This window comes from Lagopus muta, chromosome 3 (assembly GCF_023343835.1).
Source record: "Lagopus muta isolate bLagMut1 chromosome 3, bLagMut1 primary, whole genome shotgun sequence".
In the NCBI taxonomy this organism is placed as follows: Eukaryota; Metazoa; Chordata; class Aves; order Galliformes; family Phasianidae; genus Lagopus; species Lagopus muta.
Window position 1 is genome coordinate 48,254,728 of NC_064435.1, and position 26,821 is coordinate 48,281,548.

At 41.8% G+C, this 26,821-nt stretch overlaps 1 protein-coding gene across 6 annotated transcripts in view; it reads right to left on the minus strand.

Annotated features, from left to right (window-relative positions):
- DLGAP1 (DLG associated protein 1) overlaps positions 1-26,821 on the minus strand; it is a 377,818-nt gene that overhangs the window by 11,502 nt on the left and 339,495 nt on the right. For 5 of the 6 annotated variants that reach the window (XM_048939383.1, XM_048939382.1, XM_048939380.1 and 2 more), the window contains 5 exons: positions 22,010-22,383; positions 19,369-19,460; positions 11,393-11,811; positions 4,373-4,464; positions 1,900-2,052 (listed from right to left, as the gene is read on the minus strand). In XM_048939383.1, coding sequence (XP_048795340.1) covers positions 1,900-2,052; positions 4,373-4,464; positions 11,393-11,811; positions 19,369-19,460; positions 22,010-22,383 — 1,130 coding nt within the window. Of the gene's footprint in view, positions 1-253; positions 2,053-4,372; positions 4,465-11,392; positions 11,812-19,368; positions 19,461-22,009; positions 22,384-26,821 lie in introns of those variants that run through there. The other variant, XM_048939384.1, reaches the window with a different exon arrangement.

The following is a 26,821-nucleotide window of genomic DNA, read 5'->3' on the forward strand; positions in this document are numbered from 1 at the left end:
GCGTTTTCTCTTATGCTGATCACAACAGCGTCCACGGCTCGAAAGATAAAGGTGCTTAGTTACACTTATTCATACTTTGCTCTTTCTCTCCATCCAAGGATTAATCTGTGCTGCTTTAAAAGGGACCAGTGGCAAAGGCCAAAGGCAACTGCAAATATCAATTCCACAGAAAGTTCTTTCTTCTTCTTTTTTTTTTTTTTTTTTTTTTTTTTTTAAGTATTTAAGAAAGGAGATGATCTCTTTCATTTAAAATCATAGACAAATGCTAATTGAACCAGGGACACAGTCAGTGTAATTATTTAAAAAGCAAAATCTCTACCTGCTTACCATAGGTTCATTTATTCAACACAACTTCCTTTAACCCGTTATATTCTTTTTGTTGGAAACTCCTTGAAATCTTTTTCAGAAGTGAACAAAAAGCACGTTTTTGCAAGGAAAGCTCTCATTTCTTACTCTGCAATTAAAAACACTTGGCCTTCCCGCTTGACTAGATAAACTAATGAAAGACCACACATTGGCATTTCTGTGCATGCATGTTTGACATTTATAACTTCCTTTTCTGACAGATATTGAAAAGAAAAAAAAAAAGATAAATAATAAAATGACTTGCCTTCAGTACCTTGGTCTAGGAAAACACATTCCCACACATCCCTTTACAAAACACTAGGTGTGCACAAATGGTGTGAGCATGGCACTCCTAATGAACTAGTATTTAGTGTTGACCGGAGGAGGGACAGTGCTACCAGCATTACCTTTGCAAACTTCCTGCTGCAAGATTAATGGGATTCAATATTGTTATTATCTGCCCAAAAGAAAATGCCACTTTGGTCATCAGAAATGAGCTGATAATGAGTGTGGGGAGCTGGACACCTAGCAGAGCCTCTAGAGGTTTTGTCCCCTCCTTCTTGTTTTCCTACCTGCTTGCTCTACTCAGTCTGGTATCAGACTGGTCACAATCAGTCTAAAGGAGATTCAGTCATCATATTACATACCTATAGGAGCACGACAGGACATGGGACCCATGGTTCCTCTAGGAATGGGTCTGACTTTAAAGTATTGGCTGAAACATTTGTGTATTTTGGCTTACTCCGGTGCTGTTTGTCTTGATGTAGATAGTGAGGAGAAAAATAAGGCAATGGAGCCGAATGAGAGTGAAAAGTGAAAGGTGACTCACGCTTGGAGATGTGGTAGTTTTTCATGGTGACACAAGACTACTACATTTTTTAAGAAGCCCAACACTCGAGATGATTTTTATGCTCTCTTGGGTAAACAGCGCTACCAGTAAAGTGGACCCATTTATGAAACCACCCCATTACAAAACAAACAAACAAACAAACAAAAAAACCCACAAAACAAAACAAACAACAACAAAAAAGGAACAACAAATGAACAACAACAACAACAAAAAAGATGTAGGAGTTCTTTCATGTGATATTTTGGAAGGCATATTTTTGATATCGCTCTGTTTGTAATACGGTTATCAAGTCAGCGATGGTTACAGTGTTTCCCTCTTTTTTTTCAGTAACACAACCTAGAACTCTTGCTATATGCAATAATGTGAACCGTAAATGTGATTTATTTAATTTTAAGAATCAATATATAAGGCAGTTGCTTCCAACGATTGATCGTCTAATATGATTAAATGTAAAACTTAACAAAGTACTACATTCCCATTATCCGATTCACAAAGACAGATTTGGTTTAAAAATATGCCTGAAACATATTACAGATAATATCCCAGATGATTATTATGTAAACATTGTTATTACAATGAAATTAATTTGATATGAGCTTCATTTCACATTTTTAACGTCAACGCTGTAACACAGAGGCCTATTTAATTTGTCCAGTGTTTGTGCAGGGTTTTAAATGAAGCATACAAAATCTACAATGTTCTACCTTCTTGTCATGAGGATCCATCTGTTTCCAATTATTGGCCTTTAACTGATGAAGTTCATCAAATTTCATACTAATATTTTCTATGGATAACTGCAGCATATCCCAAAACCCTGCTAAATCCTGGGAGGTTGGCCGTGGATGTGCATTAGGATTCTGTACAAGAGAAGAAAGAAAAAAAAACAACAGTTTGGCTTTAGTATCTCTTAATGTAAAGCATTTGTGTAAATGATTGCAAATCTTGCTAGCAAAGCAGTTTCAGCAGATCCAAACCATCAGGGAGACACAAACAACAGAGATCTCTTGCCAGAGCCAGAGGGCAGCACCAAGACACTGTGCCCCCATGGGTCCCAGGCACCACCAGTGGGTTCAAAGGTGGCAACCTGAACACACTGAATTCAATTGCCAGCCTCCTCTTCACTTTAATGAGGTAGGGTTCCCTGCAATATTTATGCTGGTAGGATGACTGATACCTGTGCAAGCGTATAGTTGCTGTGTGTGCAGATAGTGACAAACAAGCGAACGAGCACTTTTTCCATACTCTGAATCTTAGAGCTAGGAAAACATACAATTTCAGGTAAAGTTACTTGTCAGACACGTAGGGCCAGTTTTGTGGTGTTTTTTTTGGGTGTTTTTTTTGGGTGTTTTTTTTTTTTTGTTGCTTTGGTTTTTTTTTTTACAAAAGTAATATCTGCAGGGTGAAAAACTTACAGTAATCCCATTTTTTCAGGCATGTTTTTGGAAAGAGAGATGTGCTGACCCACAGCTGTCCCAGGACCACAGAGAAGCTGGATAGCTGGGTGTCTATCAAATACATCAGGAGCACTACATCAAACTGAGGGTTTTCAAGCAGATGTGGCTTATCCTCACTTTCAAACTCATGGACCTCAGCATGTAGGTTTGTCCCGCATATGCAAGGTGATAACTCAATGAAACTCAGTGCAGTGAGGATGCTCGGCATTGTGCAAACTCAGTTCACTTCATCATAGAATCATAGAACATTCCAAGCTGGAAGAGACCCACAAGGATCATTCAATCTCAGAGTATCCTCAGAAGAACACGTCTGGGACCATCAGCATCCCTAAAGCAGCACAGCTAGAAATCCTCTTCTGTCCTATGTCCCTTTGATGTGGCTTAGCTCTGGAAGTTTTGCGTGAGCATACATGAATTGTATAAATGCAAAAATAAATTGTTATTAGGCCCTGCGTGTTGTTTTATATGGCTCAAATGTTACTCTGTGCTTAAGTCTTCTCCCTCACCTCAGGAACAACAAACCCACCAGTCAGTTGCCTTTTGTAGGACATTTCCAACTATTTGTGTTTTTCACCTCAACACTGACTTTGACTGGATGGTTATACTATAAAAGCAGCAACTGTAGAAAACAATAAAGCATTTAATTTCAGATTCATAAGGAGAACAGAGATTATACATGCATTCCTATTTTTTGTTAGTGTTTGACATCAGCATGTTGCCCAGTTGCAGGATTTTATTTACAACGTTGCATGACCGGATAGCTTTTTCAATTTTTCTATTAAGAAATGGAAGGCTCATTCAGACAGAAATGATTTCTGTTGCATTTGCCTACTGCAGGCAGATTTTGGTATGGGTCTGGATTTTCAGGGGTGTATTAAGTGGAGTAGAAGATGGTCACTATGGTGAGTGTCCCAGGGTGTGCCTTCCCTGCTCTGTGATGACAGAATACAACACTGTGCTTTTTGGGCTCCTAGGAACTTGGGTCAAAATTGGGAATTAAATCCATGTAATGTGCAAGGATGGATTGTTAACTTAAAGGTCTGGCTTTTTTTTGTAAGCATTGCCATTTTAGAGAATACTGTTTTAGACACATAAGATATATTTCTATTTATTGTAATTAATATCATTTTGATGCTGCCACTATTAACAGCATAAAAATAGTAAATAGATTGATAGTAATAGTAGGGGCATACACAAATTATATATGGTTATCATGATTATAACACACTGTCTTTTTGCCTCTTTGCCTTTTTACAACTTGTGGAATTACTTTTCTCTCTTTTGCTGTTCAGGCATTGAAACACATGGCACCAGCATTCAGGATCTGACTTCCTGCTATTTCTGTCTTGCTGAATAGAGGTGGCATTGGTATCGTGTGGGAAAGCCCCGCTCATGAGACCTCTGGTCTACCTTGGAATGCCCTGAGAAGGAACCCACCTATCTCTGTGCCCATACAAACTGAGCTCAGATATGAAAGGATAGACAGAACTTCAGTGATATCTCACCAAGATTTTTTTCCCTTTCTTTATTTTCAGGATCTTTAACTATTAGCAAAACTCCCATCCATGTCACCAATTCTGATAGACTTACTCCCAAGTTTCATAACAAGGCCTCTACTGGCAAAAGCTGCTGGTCAGACAATAGTCTACTTTAAGGTAAGATTGTTCATAGCTCTTCAGTTAGTAAGAGAAACGCAACAGTATTTATCAGAAAAGTTACATACCAGGTTTTCTTCACAAAGTTCTCTGAACTGGTAAAATTTCTGGGCCATTAGGAGCTGGGCACTGCCTACTGCAGTTCGGATTTTCCCTAGAACTAAGAGAAAAAGAAGCGTAAGTCATAATGCTCTCCTTGCTGCAGGCAACCAAAAGCCTACAAAACGAGAGGTAAAGCCACACAGGAGGCAGTACTGGTTTTCCAACGCAGGTTATGGGGAAGCTGAGGAACTTGAGGATAGATCTGCATCAGGCCAAGGCAGGCTGTAAGGTTTCTCAGGGCATCACACATTGGTTAAATGTTAATCTGTTGCTACAGCTGCTTCTTGTTCTGAAATTAAGCAACTCCTAACTACCACAGGGCACTTTCATGATAGGACAGATACAAGTAGTCACCATCTTTTGAACCCTGTGTGGAAAGCACTCAAAAAGACTACACCTCTAACTAACACTGGACACAAATTGTGAACACAAACCTAGCTTTCTGCACAATGGCACACAGCTCTCCAAAGCTGACAATAAGTACATGGCTAGAGAAATCACTGCAGCTATGAGCTGCAGTCTACCATCTCATGCAGCAAGTGATGCTGTGTTTTCAGGCTGCTCAGTTGGAATCCGAGAAAGGGATTGGGGATTGTAGAGCACACTGATGAATCTCATCCAGACCCTCTGAGGCTTTTTTTTTTTTTCGTGAGCAGTATTGGAAGTGGCTTCTGCCTTTAAATGCAGAACAGCACTGTCCAGGGCTGCTCTGTACTGAAGGCAGGTGTTTCCTTCCCAGCTGAAACAACTTATTATCCCTTAACTCTTTGTTTAAAGAGTGATTTAAAAATTAACACCACATAATCAAAAAATAATTACCACCTCATTAGTGAAAACCATGAACAACAACAACTTTCACCATCAGTTCTACTCATCAACATCAACATTACCCACTATCCCAGGCATCATGTAACCAGAGCAGCTTCTCCAAGACAATTTTCCAGTGGTGAGGGAAGGGCAGGAAAGAGAGAAATGGAGTGGACTGCTCAGGGAGGTGAATTGTTGGCATAAATGGAAGATACATACTGCTCCACAGCTCTGCACCGTTCCTTGAGTAGTCAATTGTGTGCAAAACCAAATGCAAAGTTGGCAGAGCTCCACTGGGAAAGTACTGCTAAATGTTTTGACTTACTACAAAGAAAAAAAGAAAAGAAAAAAAAAAGTGGGGGGGAGGGGGGAAAGAGGCAACTTTGACCTACTTTGACCTAGCCCTTCTAACAATATGTTAGGAGTCTCGCAGTCCTACAAGCAGCCGCAGCACGTGTTTGCAGAGTGTGATCAGAATGTGGCCATGCAATGCTTGCTAAGAGAAAGGCATTTCCAAGGGATTCACCCGCGGATCACATGCTGGGTGAGCTGGCATCAACACCCACCACCAACCCAAACCAGATGCACAGCAGTGCATCAATAGCCTTAAAGCTCCATCCTTAAGAAAAAGTGGGGTGCAGAGTTCATTTCCACTCTAGACATACAAAGGAAAGAAAAAAAAGAGGGGAGAGATTCCTTTCACATCTTTTAGAGGACTAAAGGAGAGGGCTCTGTGAACACACACAGAGCCCAGACTTTCATTTTGTTCCCAGAACTCTGCTCTGAGCTGCCAGGAAATTGCCGTGAGCTGGAAGATCCACTGTGCAGAATATTTTCAGCATATTGCGCAGGGAGTTTTGCACACAACTCTCATTATTGTTAGCAAGGCTTGCGTGTCTAATTCTATGCGCACAGTGCTGAAAATGGACCCCTTGGTGTGTCTAGTCATTTATGCAACCCAATATGCAAACCACTCAACTGAAAGGGCTCTTCAATAGTGGGAGGAGCTTCTCTGCCAGCTTTCATGTGGTTCCCATTGTTATGAAAACTCTTCCCACTGAGTATATTTGGGAACAGCTGCCTCATCTGGAGCTCCGCCACTCCGATGCTTCCCAGGACTTGAGCAGAGGAGAAAAAATGGTCTCTGGGCTTCTTGGGAGGAGAAAGCAGATGAGACGGGCTGCTCCTGGATGCCTGTGTTAACCAAGCGGCAGTCACGTCCTGAGCAGCAGTGGATATAAACACACCTTGCTGGCTCCTTTTTCTGGGGGAAGAAGAGCTTAATATTCAGAGATCTCAGCAGAGGGAGAAGGAAGCCCTTGTCCTTGGCTGCCTAGCGACTGGCTGTTTGCCGAAAACCCATCATCCCAGCTGACTGTGGGATGCATGCTGATGCTATTCCCTATTGTTGCCATTTCTGCTGTGGCGGCGGCTGTATCTAGTCAAGTGTCACTGATTCCTCGCCCCTCCAGTGCAAGCAGCCTGTTAATGTGCAACCAGTCAACAACCAACTCGGTCACGGGAGTTAGGGAAAAAAAAAAAAAAAAAAGACAAAGCATGCAAAAGACTGAAAGGAAGGAGTCCCTCCACAAGGTGCAAAGCCTTATCAAAGCCTTAGCTCTGCTTCCAAACTCGTGTTGCTTTTAGTGTTTCCCGTTTCTTTTACTTAGTCAAAGCCTCCATCGCCAAAGAGAAAGACTAAAGAGTAGCGAAGTAACAAAGACTCAGAACAGCCCCTGACACTTTCTTTGCAGAAAATAATTAAAGCCATATCCTGAAAAAAATAAATGGGATTGCAAAGATAGATAATATGTATTAGAAAAGAACCGGAGAAAGCAAGGGGTACAGGACAAAAACATATAAACATTCAAATTGATGTTTTCAGCTAATGCGATGCAAACAAAATACACGAAACCAAGTAACAACAAAGCATACCAACCCATTAAGATGCAATCATAACAGAGATAAACACCTATATAATGTTATTCATGCCTGCTTTCTATTCTATACAGGGTTATACAGCACACTCAGCACTGTTGGATCTGAATGCCTTCCAGTAATGCATTAAGCAATGTTATTAACATCCATCATATGCTTTGTTGTCACCCCATCCCCGGGGGGAGAAGTGTGTACTGCAGTGTTTTTGTTTGCCTGTCTGTTGCTTTTTTTTTTTTTCTTTTTTTTTCCGCTTTGACTTCCTTCCATGTAAATCCAGTTATCTCCTGTAGCAACTTTTAAGAAATAGGAAGACGTATCTGTTCTGTAAGAACAGCTTTGTTACTTTGATACGGCTACTTTAACACAATTCAGTCTCCCCACCATTGTTATTCCAGATCAGGGGTCTCAGAACGTGATTCTGGGACAGACACATGCCAGGGAATTTCCTGATGTCTCTCAGTCCCTTGCCTGTTGCTCTTTGAAAGCATAATGAAGTATAAGCTCGGACTATGTGCTGTTTAAGCAACATGTGATTACTTCTCATAGTTCCAAAAATGGGATAGGACCCACTGGGGGCTTTTTGTGGGAAAAGAAATGAAATGACAATAAAATCATTTCAGCCATAAGCAAATAAGTAGTGATATTGTCACCCTCCTTAGCCTGAGAGGAGACTGCATGTAATGACGGTGACAAAACACAAGAAAACAAGATAAAACTATCAGACTGATGTGATGCAATAAGCCATAACAGATAATACAGGGAGTTTTGAGGAACAGATGCATTATTGGGTCTTAGCACACCAACTGGTAGCATTTCAGCTTTGCCAATGCGTACCAGAGTGACAAAGGAAGAGCTTTGGGCTGCAGCTTGATGATGACCTTATGTGCCAACACTTTGCCAGTAGGCAGCAAGGAGCTAAGATGTGCCAACACTTGGTTGGCAGGCAGCAAGCAGCCCAGATGTGCCAACACCTGGCCGGCAAGCATCAAGGAGCCAAGATGAGCCAGCACCTGGCTGGCAGGCTGCAAAGAGTCTAGATGTGCCAGCGGCAGGCTGGTGGGTAGCAAAGGGTCCAGATGAGCCAACAGCTGGTCGGCAGGTAGCAAGGAGCAAGGCTCCCAGCCCTGTCCCAGGACCCAGGGGCAGGAACAGAAGCAGAGTGGCAGGCGCCTGGGATGACATTTGCCTTGCAGATGTCAGCTGCACACTGTGCATATGAAGCAATCCTGCCATAGAGCTGTCACAACCCATTCCCAAGCAAGGATGGGCCAGTGTTTTAGCCTATTCATCCTGACAGATCTACATTTAAATGACGCCAAGCATGACAAAAGCCAGGAAATTCAAAGTTAAAGCTATTGCTCAGGTCTTAAGCTGAGCTATTAAGGAGAAAATAGCCATGGAACAAACTTCGGAGCAGGCAGGCTTTGCTTAGAACCATATTTACTTATAGCAGTGATCTCATTTAAATTAATAGGGCAGTCTGCATGAGTAAATGCTATTCACTGGGAGTACAGAAATTTCCATGTGTTCTCCGACTTGGCTTTTACTAGCACCCTTCACGTCTTTTCCCTAACTTCTTTCACTGTTTGTGGATTTCTTTCTTTCTTTCTCCACCACCCAGCATGGCTGCCATCTCAGAGATACTTTTCCTCAGAAAAGCACTCGTGTAGGTAAGGCCCTTCCGGGAAGAAATGAAGATGGGAATGGATGGGGACAAAGGTGCACAGCCAGCGTCTGCAGTTTGGCAGAGAGCACCTAAACAGCTTCATTTGCCAGTACTGGCTGCATTTGTGGAGACACCGGTTTGGAGACTTTAACAGATTTGGGGTCAGTCTTTGTTGTCAGACCAGCCCAGAGGAGAACAACCTACACACAAGGCAGCTAGCAACACATCTGGTCAGAGCCTTGATTTCCCATTTTAACTGGTATATCATCAGCATGACTTGCTTCACAACTATCTCCATACTGCACAGATTTGTGGAGCACCAGGCCCCACCGTCTGCTTTCAATGGATGTCTCAGAGCAGGAGTTACGTTACAACCCAGATGGGAAGCATCTGACACTGTGCAGAATGCAGTCCTGTGGCTCTTACAGCTACAAACACCCACATGTGTCAAAAACAGCAGCAATAATCCAGCAAAAGGCAGAGTGAGCCATGGGGCTGATCCTAAGCTTTAGTCTGTTCTTACAGCATGTTTAGCCTCACATATCAAATAGCATTTTTATTATCAATTTATTTTAAGGAGAGCAGTAGAGCTGGTAGCTAACACCCCCATGCCAATAAAATATGGAGAAGCCTTATCGGGTACCCCAGCCTGAAGTGTGAGTGCAATTCATCCGCCTGTTATGCATGCTACAGTTTTATCAGAAAATGATTTCAGATAAGACCAGAGCATACCAGCCAATAAATAATTCATGGCACAAGGGGAGCTATCTTCCTTTCTATATAGGCATTTCAACGGGCAGCCACCACCCCAGCACTTGTTCCCATACACAGCAGCACACTCCATTCTGGGCTCGGAGCACTGGGCCCATTGGCGGGTTCCCTCCCAGCCCAACAGCACCCGCGACCCCCTGCAGCACACCCTTCTCCTGGCAGGCCGCAGTGGGCTGGTCCCTGGCAGCTGTTTTGCACAAGGGCTGCATTGTCTGTGGGCAACGGAATTGCTATACGGGCAGTGCTGGGGGAGCGAGCCCTCTGTCAGCTGCCGCCGTGTCCAAGGAGCCTCACTCATCGCATGCTCTCATTACTCAGTTATCTGGCCAAACACGCGCTGCTGATGTCAGGTTGGAACAAAGGATGCACCCCTTGCTCCACTTGCACTTTTTCCAGCAAAACCAAACCACATACTTCTGTCCTCTCCCTCTCTTCAAAGTTTGTAGGTGTATAAAATGCCATAATTTGGGGCTGGCTTTGGAACAAGCGAGTTTTTGTTTGTTTGAGTGGGCAGTGTGTAGCCCTACCATATGTTTTCCTTTGGCACCAGGTAGAGCAGGACATGTCAAACTCTCACTGGAGGCAGCTGCCCAGTGCCTGAGTGGCCAGCAGCATCAGAGCCTTGATGACCCCTCTCCTCCTGCTTTCACAGGAAGAGCTGGCTTGAAAAATCCAAAGGTGAAACAACCCACATGACACACCACAAATAACCCATAGGACATGCCACGTATGCTACAAAGAATGCTGGGGACAGCCAGCCCAGCTTCACCTGTCTCCCCCACAACTGGCTTCTCCCACCACTACCTAAAAGAAGAGCCTTCCAAACTATCATATATCAGAGAGAGAAAATTCTGCATACAGATGTACGCATTTTGCATGCACCAGCTCCATAAAATTCACACATCCTTTCTTTAAGGTGAGTGGCTGCTTTGGTGGACAAATCAAATACATATCACTTTGCACGCTGGTTGTTGCGGCAAACAGAAAGCAAGTGTGTTTTTCTGACTTAGACTTACAAATGTTTGATATTACCTATTTATGATGTGCGCACACATCGTTTTCAATCTATACCTTTTTTTTTTTGCTTTATTTCTTGTGTACTAACAAATTGAAACCCTTGTATTCTGATACATGCTCAATGACATTTTGAATTTGTTGATGATATAAATTAAAAATGAGATTCAAATACTCTAAAACTTGGGGATTCTGGATACGCTTTGAAGGTTAATCCTTCCGTATTTTCCCTCAGAGGAAATAGCTAATCAATTATATAATAGAATTTTGTAGAAATAGAAAACCTGAATGTACATGCTAATGTAAATGCTAAAGCTATCTAATATTTTCCATTATTAGTCAATTTCCAGTTACTTACAGTACTGTGTAACTGATCAAATCTCTCTACGGTCATTTCTTACTCTGGGCTGAATGGAAAGTTCCAACAGAAACAGTTTATCCATTTCTAATAAGTTTGAGAGTAGAGTTTTTTCTATTATTAATTCATTTCCTTTTTCCTTTCATTTCAAATAAATAAGAAGAGTTAAGAAATCTTCACACTGAAAGATCCCTAACCACAATCTCCTAACTGCAATCCCAAAATATCTATTGAGTTTCAGAAGCGCCAAGCATTTGCTCTATCAAATTTAATAAGTATTACTGCATATATACACACAGTACTTTTGAGAATTATGACCATAGCTTCATTGGGTAGATAAGAAAGGGCACAGTAATGAATTAATAGGAGTCAGTTTGACCTGTATTAAACAATTTTTTCCAAGTTGCAATATTACTGTAGTCAGTTACTTACTGTCCTCAGGTAAGTTGTTTTCCCGTTCTTCTCTCTCCATCTGTTGGCACCAGCCCTCCATACGGTCTCTCTCTGCCTGCAGTAGCTTCAGAAACCAGTGGCCATCTCGTGGGCACACTGACCTTTGAACAGCTTCCAGGGGATCTTCAGTGATAGAGTCAATCCAGGGGTCAGGAGGAGGTAAAATAGACGGGTCAAAATCTGTCTCAAAGTCATCATCCACGGCACACGCATGGTAATGGTTTCCTGACCCTTGTATGCTAACGGTAGAGGTGCTTGCATCTCGTGAAAATTGTCTTGATATTTGTCCAGAACACAAATTGTCCTCTTGAGGGTCGATTATTTCAAAGTTCTCATGGAAATCCAGGTCTGCTTGCACAGCTGTTGTTACACTATTAGATCGTGTAAACCTGCGAAAGCTTTGAAGAGCACAAACACAAAATGTTTAGAAAGCTTTGGCTAAGTGGCATGAGAAAAGTTAGGTAAGAAAGGGTCTCTTAAGATTCTGCTTCTCCTCCTAAGACTGGCAGTCATGGCTTTCAGTGCTACACTTCGTTTTTCTTTCTGGAAATGATTGCCATAAACTTTGTTTCGCATTGTGAGCCAATAGACACCTCTCTGCCTATTAATGAGGGAAGCACCAATGACAGTGTTGTTTAAAGAAGCCAGCCCATGTGGCATCCAATAGTATTGGTGTCCCAGGATTTCAGGTCATCAGTTCATGAAAGGTTAAAGAGGTCCAGTTTTAGGTAATGACTGATCATAGAATCATAGAATGGTTTGGGATGGAAGGGACCTTTACGTCATCCAGTTCCAACCCCATGCCGTGGGCAGAGTTGCCATCTACCAGATCAAGCTGCCCAAGGTCTTTCAACTTTTATAACTCATACCCTATTAAAGTTGCACACTTGAACTCAGTAGTCATGTTTTAAAAATCATGTAGGTGAGATTGATAAGAAACTAGTATCAATGAGTTCACTATTTCTGTAGTATTATACCTTGCACCCATGAAGAAGATAAGTATTTCAAGCCCAGCCAAGTATTTCATATAGCTTCCTTGTAACTGCTCGTCATAACAATGTACCTACTAATTTCCTGCTTTTCCAAGTACCACTGGCAGCACTCACACCTTTAGCACTCATTCCCAGCATTAAGACATGCTGTTTTACACATTCAAACCTTGGTCTCACAACAGCCTCTTTTACACAAAAGTTAATGTTCTGCCTGTGTTACTCTCATCATGATGGCTGCTACAGTATAGATAACTTCCTTTCATCTTGCATTGCTTCCATATGTTTGGAGTCTCTGAGAGGAGGGAGCAAACCCTGTCAGAATGTAGGAAAGCCAGGAAGGGAGAAGATATAAGCATGGGAAAAAGGAGGTTTGGGTGTTAGTCTTTTTTATCTTTAAGTAAGCAAGACTCCAAATTTTGCAGTCCACAGAAGCTGAGGTGAAGAGGAAGATACAGACGAAGCAGAGAGATCTATGAGGAGTAAGAGACACCTAATGCGCTATAGGGGGTAGTAAGTGAGAGCAAATATGATAGCAGTAAATTATGAAGGGAATGATTGGGAAATTTTCAGGCAAATGTACAGATAAGGTAGCTCTAGAAACCCATGTCCTGAGAGCAAATGAAAAATACAAGTGAGGCAGATATTTGTTTTGCCCCAGGACAGATGGAGAAGATGGAAGGAGGTGAAAGTAATTAATGTAGATGCTACTGAACTCAGTAATATTTATCACAGAATGGCCTGGCTTGAAAAGGATCACAGTGATCATCTAGATTCAACCCCCTGCTACGTGCAGGGTGGCCAACCACCAGACCAGGCTGCCCAGAGCCACATCCAGCCTGGCCTTGAATGCCTCCAGGGATGGGGCATCCACAACCTCCTTGGGCAACCTGTTCCAGTGCGTCACCACCCTCTGAGTGAAAAACTTCTTCCTAATATCTAACCTAAACCTCCCCTGTCTCAGTTTAAAACCATTCCCCCTTGTCCTAGTACTATCCACCCTTGTGGATTTAGCCTTCAGAATTAACATAGCTTTTAATTAAGTAGGGATTCCTTAATAATTTACGATGCCATCACACTCAGGCAGCTGGTACTTCAGTCCTAACTTGTTCAGAGTCTCATATTTACTCCTGAAACCAGTGTTAGGACCTGCTTCCCTGTGACATTTTGGCAGCTTTGTCCTCAAGAGTTTGGGCTTGAGCAGCAGTGAAAATCTCAGTGACAATGGAGCTGGATGCCGAACACCATTTTACTTCCCTTAATTTCTACTCCATCTTCCACTGAAAAGCAACAGCTGATCAGATAAGAGCAACTTACAGTGTCTTCAGTTTGCAGCTGGGGAAGGAGCAGATGGAAAGAAAATTTCAGGTACCCAATACAACCAGATACCTAAGGAACCATACTGCAAAACTCAAGGAGAGCTGTATCAACTCCTGCTGGTAGAAGAAATTACTGGTGGCTGTTGTGGGACTTTGGGAGGACTGGGGCAAAGTAGTGTTCGAGTCAGGAATGGTTCTCCAATTAAAAAAAACCAAAAAACAGAAACAACTAATTGCTCTGCAGAAAAAAGTTTGAAGTAGTTTCACAGCCAAACCAGACCCTGAAAAACTTTAATAATAGATTGTGTAGATTTTTTTTTAAAATACGATGGGCTAGAACACAAAAAGATACAAAAAGATGGTTACAGCACTGCAGTTTTGCATGACGTGCACCAGCAAGCTGAAAAATATGGAGCTAGCAGAACTCTTCAGCTTGGCAGTATTTATCCTTCGACAAGCAGAGCAAAGCATTTTTCTATAGACTGATATGGCAGAAAAAATTGCAGAAGGGAGGACAAGGATAAGTGGAGAAATGGTATGGCTTCCATGGGAGGAAAGCCTTTTCTTGGTTTAGAAAGCAGATGGCTGAGGAAGGCCATGAGAATCTTATGGCATCCCGACTAGGTGACACCTCACCACACTCAGAAGACAAGAGCTGTGGGGAGGAAGTCAGCCAGCTGTAAGCCTGAGAGGCCTACAGATTTAAATTTAGCAAAAGGAAGTGCTTCTTCACACAATGCGTAATTAAACTGCTGCAGGATCCTGGGAAAGCCAAAGGTAGAAATATGTTCAAAGAGAAGCTGAACAAATTCACAGGAGACAGGTCTGGGAAGGGCTGTTACACTTGGGTTTCCAAAGTCCCTAACAGCCAGCAGCTGAGCAGGGAGGTCTGTGGGGAGAAGCACTGCCCTGTACACACCCTTCACACTTTGCTTTTGCACACATTCCTTTAGACTTGTTTGGAGGATCTGCTCCTGGCCCCTGGCAGAGAAAGCAGTTTGACTGGTATCAATGGTTAGAAAGATTTTAGCTTTAGGCTGATTTGACAGTGAACATTTTTTGGGTCCAGTTTATGCTGGATTTTTGTTGTTGTTGTTGTTGTTGTTTTTCTTAAACTGCTTTAATTTGGCCACCAACCTGACAAAACCTTATCTGCACTGAAATGCATTGCCTGCATACACACACCCACGGACATACAGTCACCGTGCTTACACATCTGTTTTTCAGTCACTTAGGTTGGGTTCACTGAGAGCCAAAGCAGTACACAAGCATCCTCCACATCTTCCAGAGTAATGGAGAAAAGCAATGCTCCCAAGTCAACCTCATTCCTCTCCATACCCCTACCTCCATATCACTCCTACTTTTGCTTTCTGCAGTGTCCTAGACTCTGATTTGCTTCTGATTTGGATGGCCATTTACAGTTTCAGATAACACCCTCGATTCTACAGTCTACATTGAATCTCAAATGTGGAAACATCAAGGTATATTTGCCAAGAGAATGCATTGCTGGAGGCACTACATTTCAAAGCTTTCAGGACTATATTCTTACTGGGTTCAATATAGGCTAGTACCACCAAAAGCCAGACTCTGCTCAACAAATAAAACGTAATGACCTACTTTCTTTTGCTTTTGTTTTATCTATATAATAGTATGCTACAGGCTTGCTTGACAGCTTCTTGGCACTGGATTGTGTAACCTATCTGTTTTCAAAAGAAAAACAAGTTGGCAATAGAGTATAGCATCAGTTCAAAATTAAAAAAATACTCCCAAGGAAATGTATGTTGAATGACATGGAAATACAGGAAGACAACCACTATCTGCCTACCTCCAGCACATCTAAAAGAGCTGCCTAATAGATGGGAATCTTAGTCTCTGACATCGCTTCCTCTCTCATTTCCAGGATGTTTTACTCTTGCAAAATACCATTTGTGTTCCATGTTTCTTTTTTCTCTTTTTTTTTTTTTTTTGCTCTGCTTTCATTTAAAACAGGAGAGTGGTTGAGCTTAAGTTCTCATTGTTTTCTACACACACAGAACATTCATGGCTTTACCTAAAATAAAACAAAACAAGAAAAAGGTTCAGAAATCGCTGGTAATTTTTTTTAGCAGAGACTTCCTTCTTCCTCTGCTTTCAGGCTTGGCCCTTTTGTATTCAGTTGTGCCTTGAAGGCACAAGGTGTAATAATTACAGCTTCAGAGAACTACAGCAGATACCTGGCCTGCGGTGCAGAAAGCCATGAAACCTCAGACTGGATAAACCTGTATGGAGAGCAACAGTAGATGTGTTTTGAACAGCAACAGCATCACCTGTTAGCATTTGACTCTCTACTCCTAAATGTTCTTTTGAAAAACATGTTTACATTTCAACTCAGAGAACTTATTTCTTTCCTAAAGAAACAAACAAAAAACAAAACCCCAGAACAGATGCTGATTCCAAACCAACTGGTGTCAGACTCTCATAGATTAGATTAGATTAGACTTGCCTCGCTTTATCTATTGGCTGACTCTTTCTTGCTGTGTATTTCTCTGTTAAAGTTGCAGCAACCATCAGCAAAACAGAGCAAACAGGGGACTTTATACGGCAGCCCTGACATGGAGGACTTTGGATGGCAGGATCTTCTGCCATACATCGTCAAGGTACATGATGTTAAGTTCTTTGCTCTATCCATCCCCCTCTCCCACTGACATAATCTTTTTTTTCATCACTAGGAGTCTTAACAGGGAAACTAATCCTCTATTATTGTTTCATGTCACCAAAATCCCTTAGAATTTCTCAATGGAATGGCTTCCACTGTGGAGAACACATGAAGCCAGATAATGCTGCAGACCAAAATCAAGGAAATCTCAGTCCCATCTCAGCTTTGCTAACATACAGTTTTGAAGGATACATTCTAGGAACTGAGGAGTTCAGAAGTTTGAGTTAGAGCATACGACTGGCTGGTTGTGCAGAGGAGACCCTAAAACCTGAGTTTTCCTTTTTTTTTTCTTTTGTCAGGATAAGAAGTTGTCAAACCCAAAAGACTAAATAAATAAAAAAAAAAGAAAGTGGTTGTTGTTCCTTGAAGACTATAGAAAAGTATATTTTTTCTAATATTACCACATCACCACTTCAAGCCATTTCACTTTATGTGGTACCACATACCAGACATTGCACTACGCCAAAAGGTGGGGAGAGCTTCCTTTATCACCATAGAAGCTAGAGAAGAAGGATATGAGGAATATGCATACATGTGCCTACAGTCCTACTCTCCTGTGGCAATGTCCTTAGACCATAATCTACCACTGTGTCAGCATTCAAAATTTCTTGTGATAGCAGACCAAGTACAATAACCACTTCACAGTATAACTAGGAGCAATGAGCAAGATAATTTTTGGGTGAAGATGTAAGAGGAGGAAATCCAGGGGCACACATAATAAAAGGCAACAAACTGAAAGTAGTTACTGAGTTATGAGACAAAGAGCAATAAAAGACATAGCCTTTATTCAATAAAGGTGTCATAGTTGGCCTGGCACAAAATATAGCTTTTCCTTTTCTGGTCCAGTAGAACTGGCTAACTTCCGACAATTCAATCATCTTCTGTAGGTGAGGAAGGCAAGGTGGTCCCTTGAGGCCAAGAAGGACTCAAAGGTAGAAAGAAAAGACAATCTGAAGAAGTTTAAACTGAAAATGTCAGCTGCATTAGCAATGCTTTTCGAACTTGTCTCTGGAAGGGATAAGTCATGTTAAGAAAGAGGAGGAATATGTTATCTGGGGTTTTGTTATCACCATGAGGGAGATCAGGTGAGAGATAAGAGAGAAACAGCAGGAAGATTATGAGGTCATTGTTGAAAGAAATGTATACTTTTTTTATTCTTCCTCCCCTAAGAGAAGGACTTGAGAATGGTACTCAGTAAAATCTAAAAATTGGAGTTAAATTTGGGGAATAGGTACGAAAGGAGTTGAGAGCAGGTGGTATAAAAAACTGAGGATAAGTGATGGATCAAGTTGTAATGTGGTCAGAGAGCGTTAGGCACGTTTATCCCTTGAGCAGTGCAAGAGGAGGAGGATTCAGAGTCATTTGTCTTGGCAGGAGGCCCAGGTTGCGGAGACTGAAGGGCTAATGAAAGGTCTAAGCCAAAGAGAAAGAAGGGATAGCTCTGCTCCTGTGATGCTCTGGTTTTGAGCCACTTGGATCAACACGGAGGCAAAAAGTTTTTGCTCACTCGGTCCAAGTGCAGAAGCAGGAATATTTAAAAGGGTGTGAGGAAGTAAGACTCCTTATGGTGAGAATGGCCATCATGTGAGGTGAGGGAAAGGGAGAGGAAAGAGTAGGAAACTAAGGAGCATAACAAATTTTGTACAGTAGGCTTTTGGTGCATTAAGCAAAGAGCTTTCCTAGTGCACACTACAGCACGCTTAATAACTTAGATTGGCACAGAAACACAATCAATTTGCTGTTATTTATATTTTTTGCTGTCTCATTCTTTTCATTTTATTTGATGTTCATTTAATATTTTTGAATCCTGAAAGGTTTTGTTTTTTTTTTAAACTTTTGTCATGGATTCATCTCGGTAGGGCTTTTCTGAGGTTCTGCACATGTTTTGGTGCAGGGGAAGGGAAGAAGGTGTCATATTTACAGTTCTATTCCTGTAACAGATAATCAATACATTGTACTTTGGTATGCTTAAAAAAGAAATAAATAATCATAAAAAAAAAGAATGTGAGTGCCAAATTGTGATGATAAGCACTTTGTTTCCTGAGTACACTCATTTTCTGAGGATTAAGGGCTGTTCTTTATCAGCCTGTTCACTTCTGAAAGTCCATGATGGATTGCTGCTTGTCCATCTGCTCTCAGTAGCAGCAACCTCAACCTGATCTGCAAGAAATCCCTCAAAACACAGCTGTGATCAGGCAACGCAGAGATAATGCTTCCTCAGGGCAGATCTTTGCAGGCAAATCTTACCTTTTTTTTTCTGGAGCAATACGAGCAGCAATAGAGAGAGGACTTTGGAAATAAGGTATTTACAAAACAGCCATCTCTTTATTTCCTTTCCATTCCTTTTATTTTTTTTTTTCTTCTTTTATTTTCCGTGGGAGAAGGGAGGTGAGGGAGAGTTGGCTTTTTGGGGTAGTTACTGCCTTTGTGCTCGGGCTGAAGGGATATGGCTCTTCAGCCCCTATTCTAATGTGCTCATTTATCTAGCGCTAGAAGAGCTGTGGGTAAACGGGGCTGAAGTTTCAGGCATAAGGAAATGTCTGCCAGAAGGAGATGTTTTAGCAGGTTAATGGTGAACTTGGTAACAGTCTGACAGAGTCGTTGCATAACACATTTCTTTTTGCTGATATCACCTTAGCCTTTTGAAACTATAGGAAAATACAAAATGTGGTCAACTCATATTCCATACATTTTTCTCAGGAGAGGCTGTGAGGACAACCTTCTTGCTGCAGAGCAGTGATGTGCCCCGTGCCATGCTCTGGCCAGGTGCAAACCAAAATTCAGGTCTCCTACTGCTCCTGGAAAATGCCCTCTGAGCAACAACAGCCCAATGACCTAACGACTCAGACAGGAAGCACATTTATGTTGCCATGTGCGCAGGAACTGGAATTCATAGAAATAAGTTGTAGTACAACTACTTGCTTTAGAAAAACAGTATTATCTTTTACTCACCACTTCTCCTCCTCAACTTGCACTCCTATGGACTGGAACTTACTGGTTGCTTTATTTTCACCTAGTTTGGCAGTTTCTTCAGCACCATCAACCTTAAAAAGATTAGTAGCTCATTAGAATATATTTTGGCTGAGATATCGCCTGGATACTTAGAATTTCTATTCATGATCTCTACTAAGTGCTGCACATATGGCTTGTACCATAGCTACCTTCATCCACTTGGATGGTTTACCTCTGGTACGCCCACTGCTGATGTTATTCATGAATATTCATCACTCTTGTTAATCTCTAAGGCATCTCTGTTAAGATGACATTAGGCCTGAGACATGCAAGTGGAGTTTGTCCAGTATGTTATGGAGGTTGGATGCTGAGATTTGCCAGAGCCTCTGAGCAGCTGCAAATCCAATTCCTGCACTGCACCATTCTGTAGGTTTTACCTGTTACTTTGTACATTGCATACATGGTTATGTTAAAATGGCATATTTACTTTTACTGGTAGTGTCCTTCTGGCTCCAGTCACTGTAGCTGTTAAGTCCCAATGCTACATAAGGGATTGTTAGTCACAAAAAACCCAACCAAACAAACAACCCAAACATGGCAGCAAACAGCATTTTTGGACCACAGTGCATCCACTCTGACCCTGGCTATACAAGAACCTCGGGTGCAGCGAGCATGTCTCCCAGCAGCTTGCTATTGAGAGCAAATATAACAGCCTTGTGCAGGAAAAGTGATCAGAAAGATAGGAGTTTCAGAACAAGACAGTGAAGCAAGGTAATTACCAAACAGTAATGTTTTAGGGTGATAATTCCACCTTAAATTACAAAACTAATAGAGAGAAGTAATTGTTTTGACAGCTTTACTTTGCTTGTTTGTTAAACAGGTTTACAGCAAAGACTGCTGGTGATCTAGGAGCAACTGAGGGGTGCAGGGCACACACCAGGAGTTCTTACCACATGTGCATTTCATGTTTATTATAGAAGGAAGCAAACTCCTGGCTAATATGGCTTACACTGCTCTAGGCCAAATTACAAGGAAGGTGTTCACCTGCTCTGAGCTCTGTGTAAGTCTGAACTTGGCTTCTATTGCAGTCAGTGGAGGGAGGTTGGCATATGGATGGTGATTAAGCTACTCAGCTGTAATTTTTACAGTTTCAGCAGGAGATTTTCAGGGGCTTGAGCAGCATTTGGGCCTCTGTTTTCCTCAGATTTCAGCAAACTGGGGCTCCTGTTTCTCCTAAAAGCCCTGTTCTTTACTTGCACCAATGTTACCTTCAGAAAAGAAAGATGGGAGATGGTGCCTTGGGAACCATGGTTCATGTTACTGCTATTCATATGGAATGCTGCAAACACAGACTTTATTTCTTTCTACCCATTACTTTGTCTGCAAAGGTCTTTGTTGCTTTGTTCAGTGAAAGGAGGGATCACAACAATAAAACAGCAGCACCTTAGCCTTGACTGCGTTTGGCAATAAGTAATAGGGTGTTCCTTTATCCCTGTCCTGTCTGGGTCTTGCTCCTGCATTTAACACTAAAAATATCCCTTCTTTCAGAATATATCCAAACCAAACAGCTGTGAAGCAGAGAAAGGGTACAAGAAAGGCAGCAGACCCACGGGCTGTAGTAACTCTTGGCCTTCCAAGAAGAAGCACAAGGTGAGTAAAGTCACTGCTTGTCTGGCAGCTGCCCCTGGGGATGGCATGCTCAGCACCTCCTATCTCGTCAGGCGGATGCAGTGATTTCACGGTAAGTTCTTAGGCTTTGCTAATCAGATAAGCCTGTCCAGGCACAGAGGAGGTTGTAAACAAAACCTCCATCTGCAGGGAAAAAAAAATCATGTTTTCTTGTGAAGGCAGATAAGCTGTGGATTGCTGTTCTGTTTGCTCGGGATTCATCTCCCATCAAAACTTGTGCTGATTTTCAGTTGATTGCAAGTTCAAGTACTTTGTTGCAAGAGCTAATCCTGCAAGCAGATAGTTGGCCTTCCATGCACATTCTTGTGGGGGGATATGGGAAAAATTAATTAAGATAGCAGATTAAATTGGCCTAGTTTATTTGCTCTTCTCCTTTCTGTAAATACAAGTGAACTTTGGCAGGGTTAGTTTTCTTGTTTCATTCCACTAGAGGTAACAAAATGTAATTTTCCTTAACAAGGGCAAGTCAGAAGGAACTTATCCTCTGCTCTTGAGGCTGGGATGGAAACAATGCTGCCTCATTCGAGCGGCCACCAGTCATTATGAAATGCATGAATAAGCAGTGACAATTAATTCAGTGAGGCTGGATGAAAATATTTTTTGGGTGATAGTGTAATGTAAATCATTGTTTTACACATTCCCTTTCAATGATTTAATTCATGCCTTTCTGACCCCCGCTGTGATATGATTCATAGATTAGTGCTCATGTGTGTAATTTAACAGAGCTGAATAACAAGCAGCAAGGAGACTTAAATTCTCAAATCTGATGTTTTTATGATAAATTAGTAAAACATCATTAGTACCATGTAGCATTATAAAGCTGCTGGAAATTCTAATAGGTATCTGAAAGAAAAAGAAGAAAAAAATAGACAAAACATTGCATAACGAGCAGTAAAATAAACGTAGAAACCCAAAACAATGGCACACATATAACCTAAATCCTGTACTGTACCTGTATTCCGATAGATAAGCATCTGTTTTTCTTGAAGTGGTCCTTCTTTCTATCTTCTACTGCAACGGTGGCAATGGTTGTGGTGGTGGTGACAGTGGCAGTGTTGTTCCCTACATGTTGACTTGCTGGGCCATGGATCTGTGCATTAGCAGCTTCAATAGCTGCTGTCAGTGCCTTCATACTGTCCAAACTCTCTGTGGAGTTGCTAAGTCCAGACTGACTGATGATATCTCCCCTCTGTCCATGCCCATCCATATACGCATCTTGGGCAGACTCTGTGCTGCTCTGGGCTGTGATAGAGATAAATGGTTTGGTGGTAGTTCTCGGTGGGACTGGAGGCGGTGTCTTCTTATAGGTAGTAATGCAGGATGACACTGGAAAAAACATGAAAGTTCTTGATTTATTGAAGGGAAAATGTATGTATACCATCTTAAGACACCATGAGCATGCACAGAGCAGAGGCAAGGAGAATGCTGTTAGCCAAAGAAACCCCAAAAGCTCCGATAACTGTGCTAGGGAAATACCTTGCTTATCAGTGTCTTCTGTTCGTACTGATGTGTATGCCAGAGCAGCTTTATTGCAATTGTTTTCTCTTTCTCTGCCCTGCCCCACTCTATTAACTTATACTTTTTAAGCTACATTTCTTTGTTCAGATAGAGATCATAAACATCTAAGATCCAAGACTTGATGCTCATCATGCTTCAACTTGTGTATTTCTTGTTATAAATTGTTACAATTTTTGCACAGCCTATTCAGATATTTTAAAAAGTCTTGTAAGCTGTGGAGGGCATGTTTAAGATAACGTTTTGCTGCTCATATTTCTCACAATAAACATATATGTGTATTTTTGAAAAATGCTTAATTTTGCACAAATGGAGTTAATGTAACGTAGTCAATGTCTAAAGCCTGACAGCTGGTGGAACTTCTTAAAGGAAAGCGTAAGAATAAATGTTTGCAACAAGACTTCAAAAGTTTATGAGGACTCCTTTTCACATGTTGATGGCCGTGCTCTCATCATAAGTGCTTCTATATGGATGCAGAAGCTTATCTTGAGGTTCTCAGATTAGGAATTATTGGCTGATGTGTACAGAATTACATGCAGAATGCAGTTCATGGAGGTAAAAAAACTCCTTTAAGGGATAGTTGGCAGCTCTGCTTTGCTGAAATCTTGGAATGCTCTCAAATGAAGGAAAAAAAGTCTATTAAGAATAAAAAACAATCATGATATGCTCTATTTTTTAAGCAAATAAATGCAGGCATTAACCTGCGCAAAGTTCAGACACAAACACGTTAACATGAATTCTTATTAACAATAATCACATGGCAAGAAATGATTCATTTTAATTGGCAGACGTCTGTGCCACCCACATGAAAGGTAAGTCTGCTACAGCTGTTCTGCTCCCTCTTTGCACTGTATGTGCTTGTAGAGCCAGAAGCCATTCTGGCATTAATTTGACTAGCTCAGATCCACACGCCTCATATCTCCCAATAGTTGCAGGAATAGTTGCAGCGTAAAAGGTGTTTCCAGGGTATGAAATCACATGGGATTTTTTTAAGAAGTCTGGTCTGAGTTTCTGATAACATGCCTGAACCCATGTTAAACCCTTTAAATGCTAATGGAAAAAGAGCATTTTGTGAAGGTTGTGAGAGTTTTGAAACTGATTCACTTCTGAAGAATCAAACAGAAACCACAGCATCTTGGAGAGAAAGATGAAAATGAACTTGTCAAATTTTAACTCCCAGGAAGTGAAGTTTATAGGGGTTAAAGGTGCTTTTTAAAACTGCTTATGACAAGACAAACCTATGAAACTAACAGGAAAGATGACAAATTTACAAAGAGGCATGTGAATTTTGCACAGTTCTTCACTGGTTTTGATGCTGACAAAAAAGCATTTGTTGTGACTGTGGACACTCAGGGAGATTGGCTGCTCTTGCTGCAGCACAAGCAGACTTGCATAGAATTCTGGAGGCTGCTGCTGAGGTGATGGGATCCCAGAAATAACTTAAGTGGCTCATGGCCTGCAGAAATGCTCTCCAAGTGATGGAAATGCAAAATGAAATTTACCACTGAAGAATTTAAAGCATATACATTCACTCATATATCCAGGTAATGCTTTGGCAAGCCTGTTCCAAGCTCATCTAATAGAGGTTTGTGTGCCATGCTACCTTGCAATTCAGCAATGTATAAAATGCCCAATTTAAAATATGCCGAGTAAGGGCATTGTGGAACTCCTGGGCAGACAGCAGCACCTTCAGGACATCCTTGCAAGGCACACAGGTGTCACTCTTCTACTTAGCAGATAACAACACACTCCAAAAGTGCTCTTAATGAGGAGAAAAAGACTGTAAAATAAAAAGAAAGCTCCAACGTGACTGGTCTGCATGTCACTGATCATCCTTGAAGGGACAGAGAGTCAACAGCAACTGTCTGTCGACAGCTACCGGCGCTCTGGTCAGTGCAGGACAAATACAGAGACCCTTGATTGAGATGTCTTCCATTCTGCTGGTAAATGCACTCAACGAGGAGCCTAATCCATGCCACAGTGAAAGATGTTTGCACTCAGCTAATTAAATGTGAAGTTATTAAGAGGGGGAGAGGATTGACAAGTCATACGGTGAAATTGTAAAGAGAAACAGCAAACGTTGTTTCAGCAAGTCAAAACAAATCCTCGGTTTCCTGGAGTCACGCAGCACGCACTGTGCAGCTCCGGAGAAGCAAAGCGTGCAAGTCATAAAAGATCCCCAGGCGCTCCGTTACTGGAAATGATGCAAGCTCCCACCACTCCTGTGCAGAAATGACAACAAAACTGTGCTCTGGCTGCAACTGTTTGCTCAGCGCTGGAGCTGCCTGAGCCCTCCCAGTGGCTGAAGTATGACAGTAAAAGGGATTTGGTGCACTGGGTTTCTCTAGGCACTTTTCAAGAACCAAGCAATGAGTGATATGGCAACCTGAAGGACCTGTCTGAATTTCACTGGGTGGTTTTCAATGCAAAGGTGCTCAAAGAATAAAAGGAACACTCCCTAAGAGAAAGGAGCTGGAGCTGTTCTTGTGCAGCCCAAATCAGCGCATTGGGTAGGTGAAGGAAGATGCTGTGTTGTGGGCAAGAGGAAATCGTGGCCACCCAGTGCTGGAGGTGGAGAACATCACAGGTTCACAGGGTACGTGGAAAAAACACAGAAATCTTCACACAGGGGACATTCAGACAGTTTTGCACTTGAGAGTTTGTTTAATTCACATCAGGAAGTGAATTTAAAAGGACTCCATAATTCCTAATAAATGCATTCTTGGATATGGATCAAGGAGTGAACTTCTGTACTCAAGATGATCTGACTGGAGAGTCAAATCAAAGCAGACTCATTTGTCATTGTTTAGGCATGGAGTTAATCAGAAATAACTTTTTCTGAACATTAAGTGTGTGTATAAACACACAGTTTGTCATAATATAGAGTAGTTTTCTGTATTACTTTACATAGCACCAACGGCGGCCTGATCAGTGGGTGGCAGCCCTGCCCACAGCACGGGGATGGAACTGGCTGGCCTTTGAGGCCCTTTCCAAACTAAGCCATTCTGTGATTCTGATACAGCAGATAAACATTCTTGTGCTGCAGCATTCTCAAGGTTTGGTTGAAGAATGAGTTAAATCATGTGCAAGGAAACCCTGGCTCCCAAAGCACCTTGAGTCAGCCCCTCATTCCCAGCTCTATCCATCCTCACTGCTCTCCTCCTCGTTTTGATCTTGATTCCACTTCTGTTAGCTATGCCTTTGGGTTACAGTTTAATCACGAATACTGAGAGAAAAAGAACTTTCCCCAGATTAACAAAAAATAGTCACGGTGTTTGTCCTCCTAGCTAGTATTTCCAAACAACTAGCTCATGGGACAGGAATTTGAAACAGGGAGTGTCAACCACCCAGTTCAGAAGGAAGTCTAATGATGAAAAAAAAAATAAAAAAATCCGAGATTGCATAATAATAAAGACTTGAATTTGAATGTTTCATTGTAAGAGCACTTCAGTTGTTTAAACACGCTCAATAGGGAGATGAGCCCTTGGGAGCAAACATCAGCACTCAAACCCAGAGTTTTAGCTCAGTGAATGGGTGCTCAGGAGAACCCCAAGGCAGATCAACACTTGTGAAGGGATCAGTTTCACACAGTGAGCAGCTGAGCAGTTCGGGATGAGATAGGTGAGCAACATCTTCCCCTCTCTGACTTGGTAGTCCCAGGTGAACTTAGTTAACAAATGCAGGGATAAATAAGGGTGCAAATTTAAAGTCAACTAAAATAATGGTGCTTCTCTTGAGAAAAAGGAGCAGCAAAATACACAGCATGTACACAATTAAGTATTAATGAGGCAAGAGCTCCTCCACCCTGCACTGATGGACTTCCTCCTTATGATTTAACTCCCGTGTAAAGGTATGCTGCACCAATACTCCCACATATCTGCACAATGAGGTAGGATTGGAGTGGGGGGGATGCAGGCACATCCATGCAGAGCTGAGACTTCAGAGCTGCAGCCCCTGAGCTCTCCATGCAGAAGTGCAGGGCATGATTTGCCATGGTACGTTCCAACAGAGCTGATGTTCTCTTTACTGTGCATGTATTTCCCTGCTTTGTTGAGGTTTGGAGGGGGGTGGTGGTGGAGTAAATACTTAGAAATGGAGTTTTAGATCCTGTATTTTTGTTTTCTTGTGCAAAAAGTAGGTAAGAAAATGGAGCATGCATAAAAACAACTATTCTCAAAGCACAGATGGCTTCTGAGGAAACAGAGACCATTAAAAAAAACCCTGAAATAAAGATTTTCCTAAGAAGTTC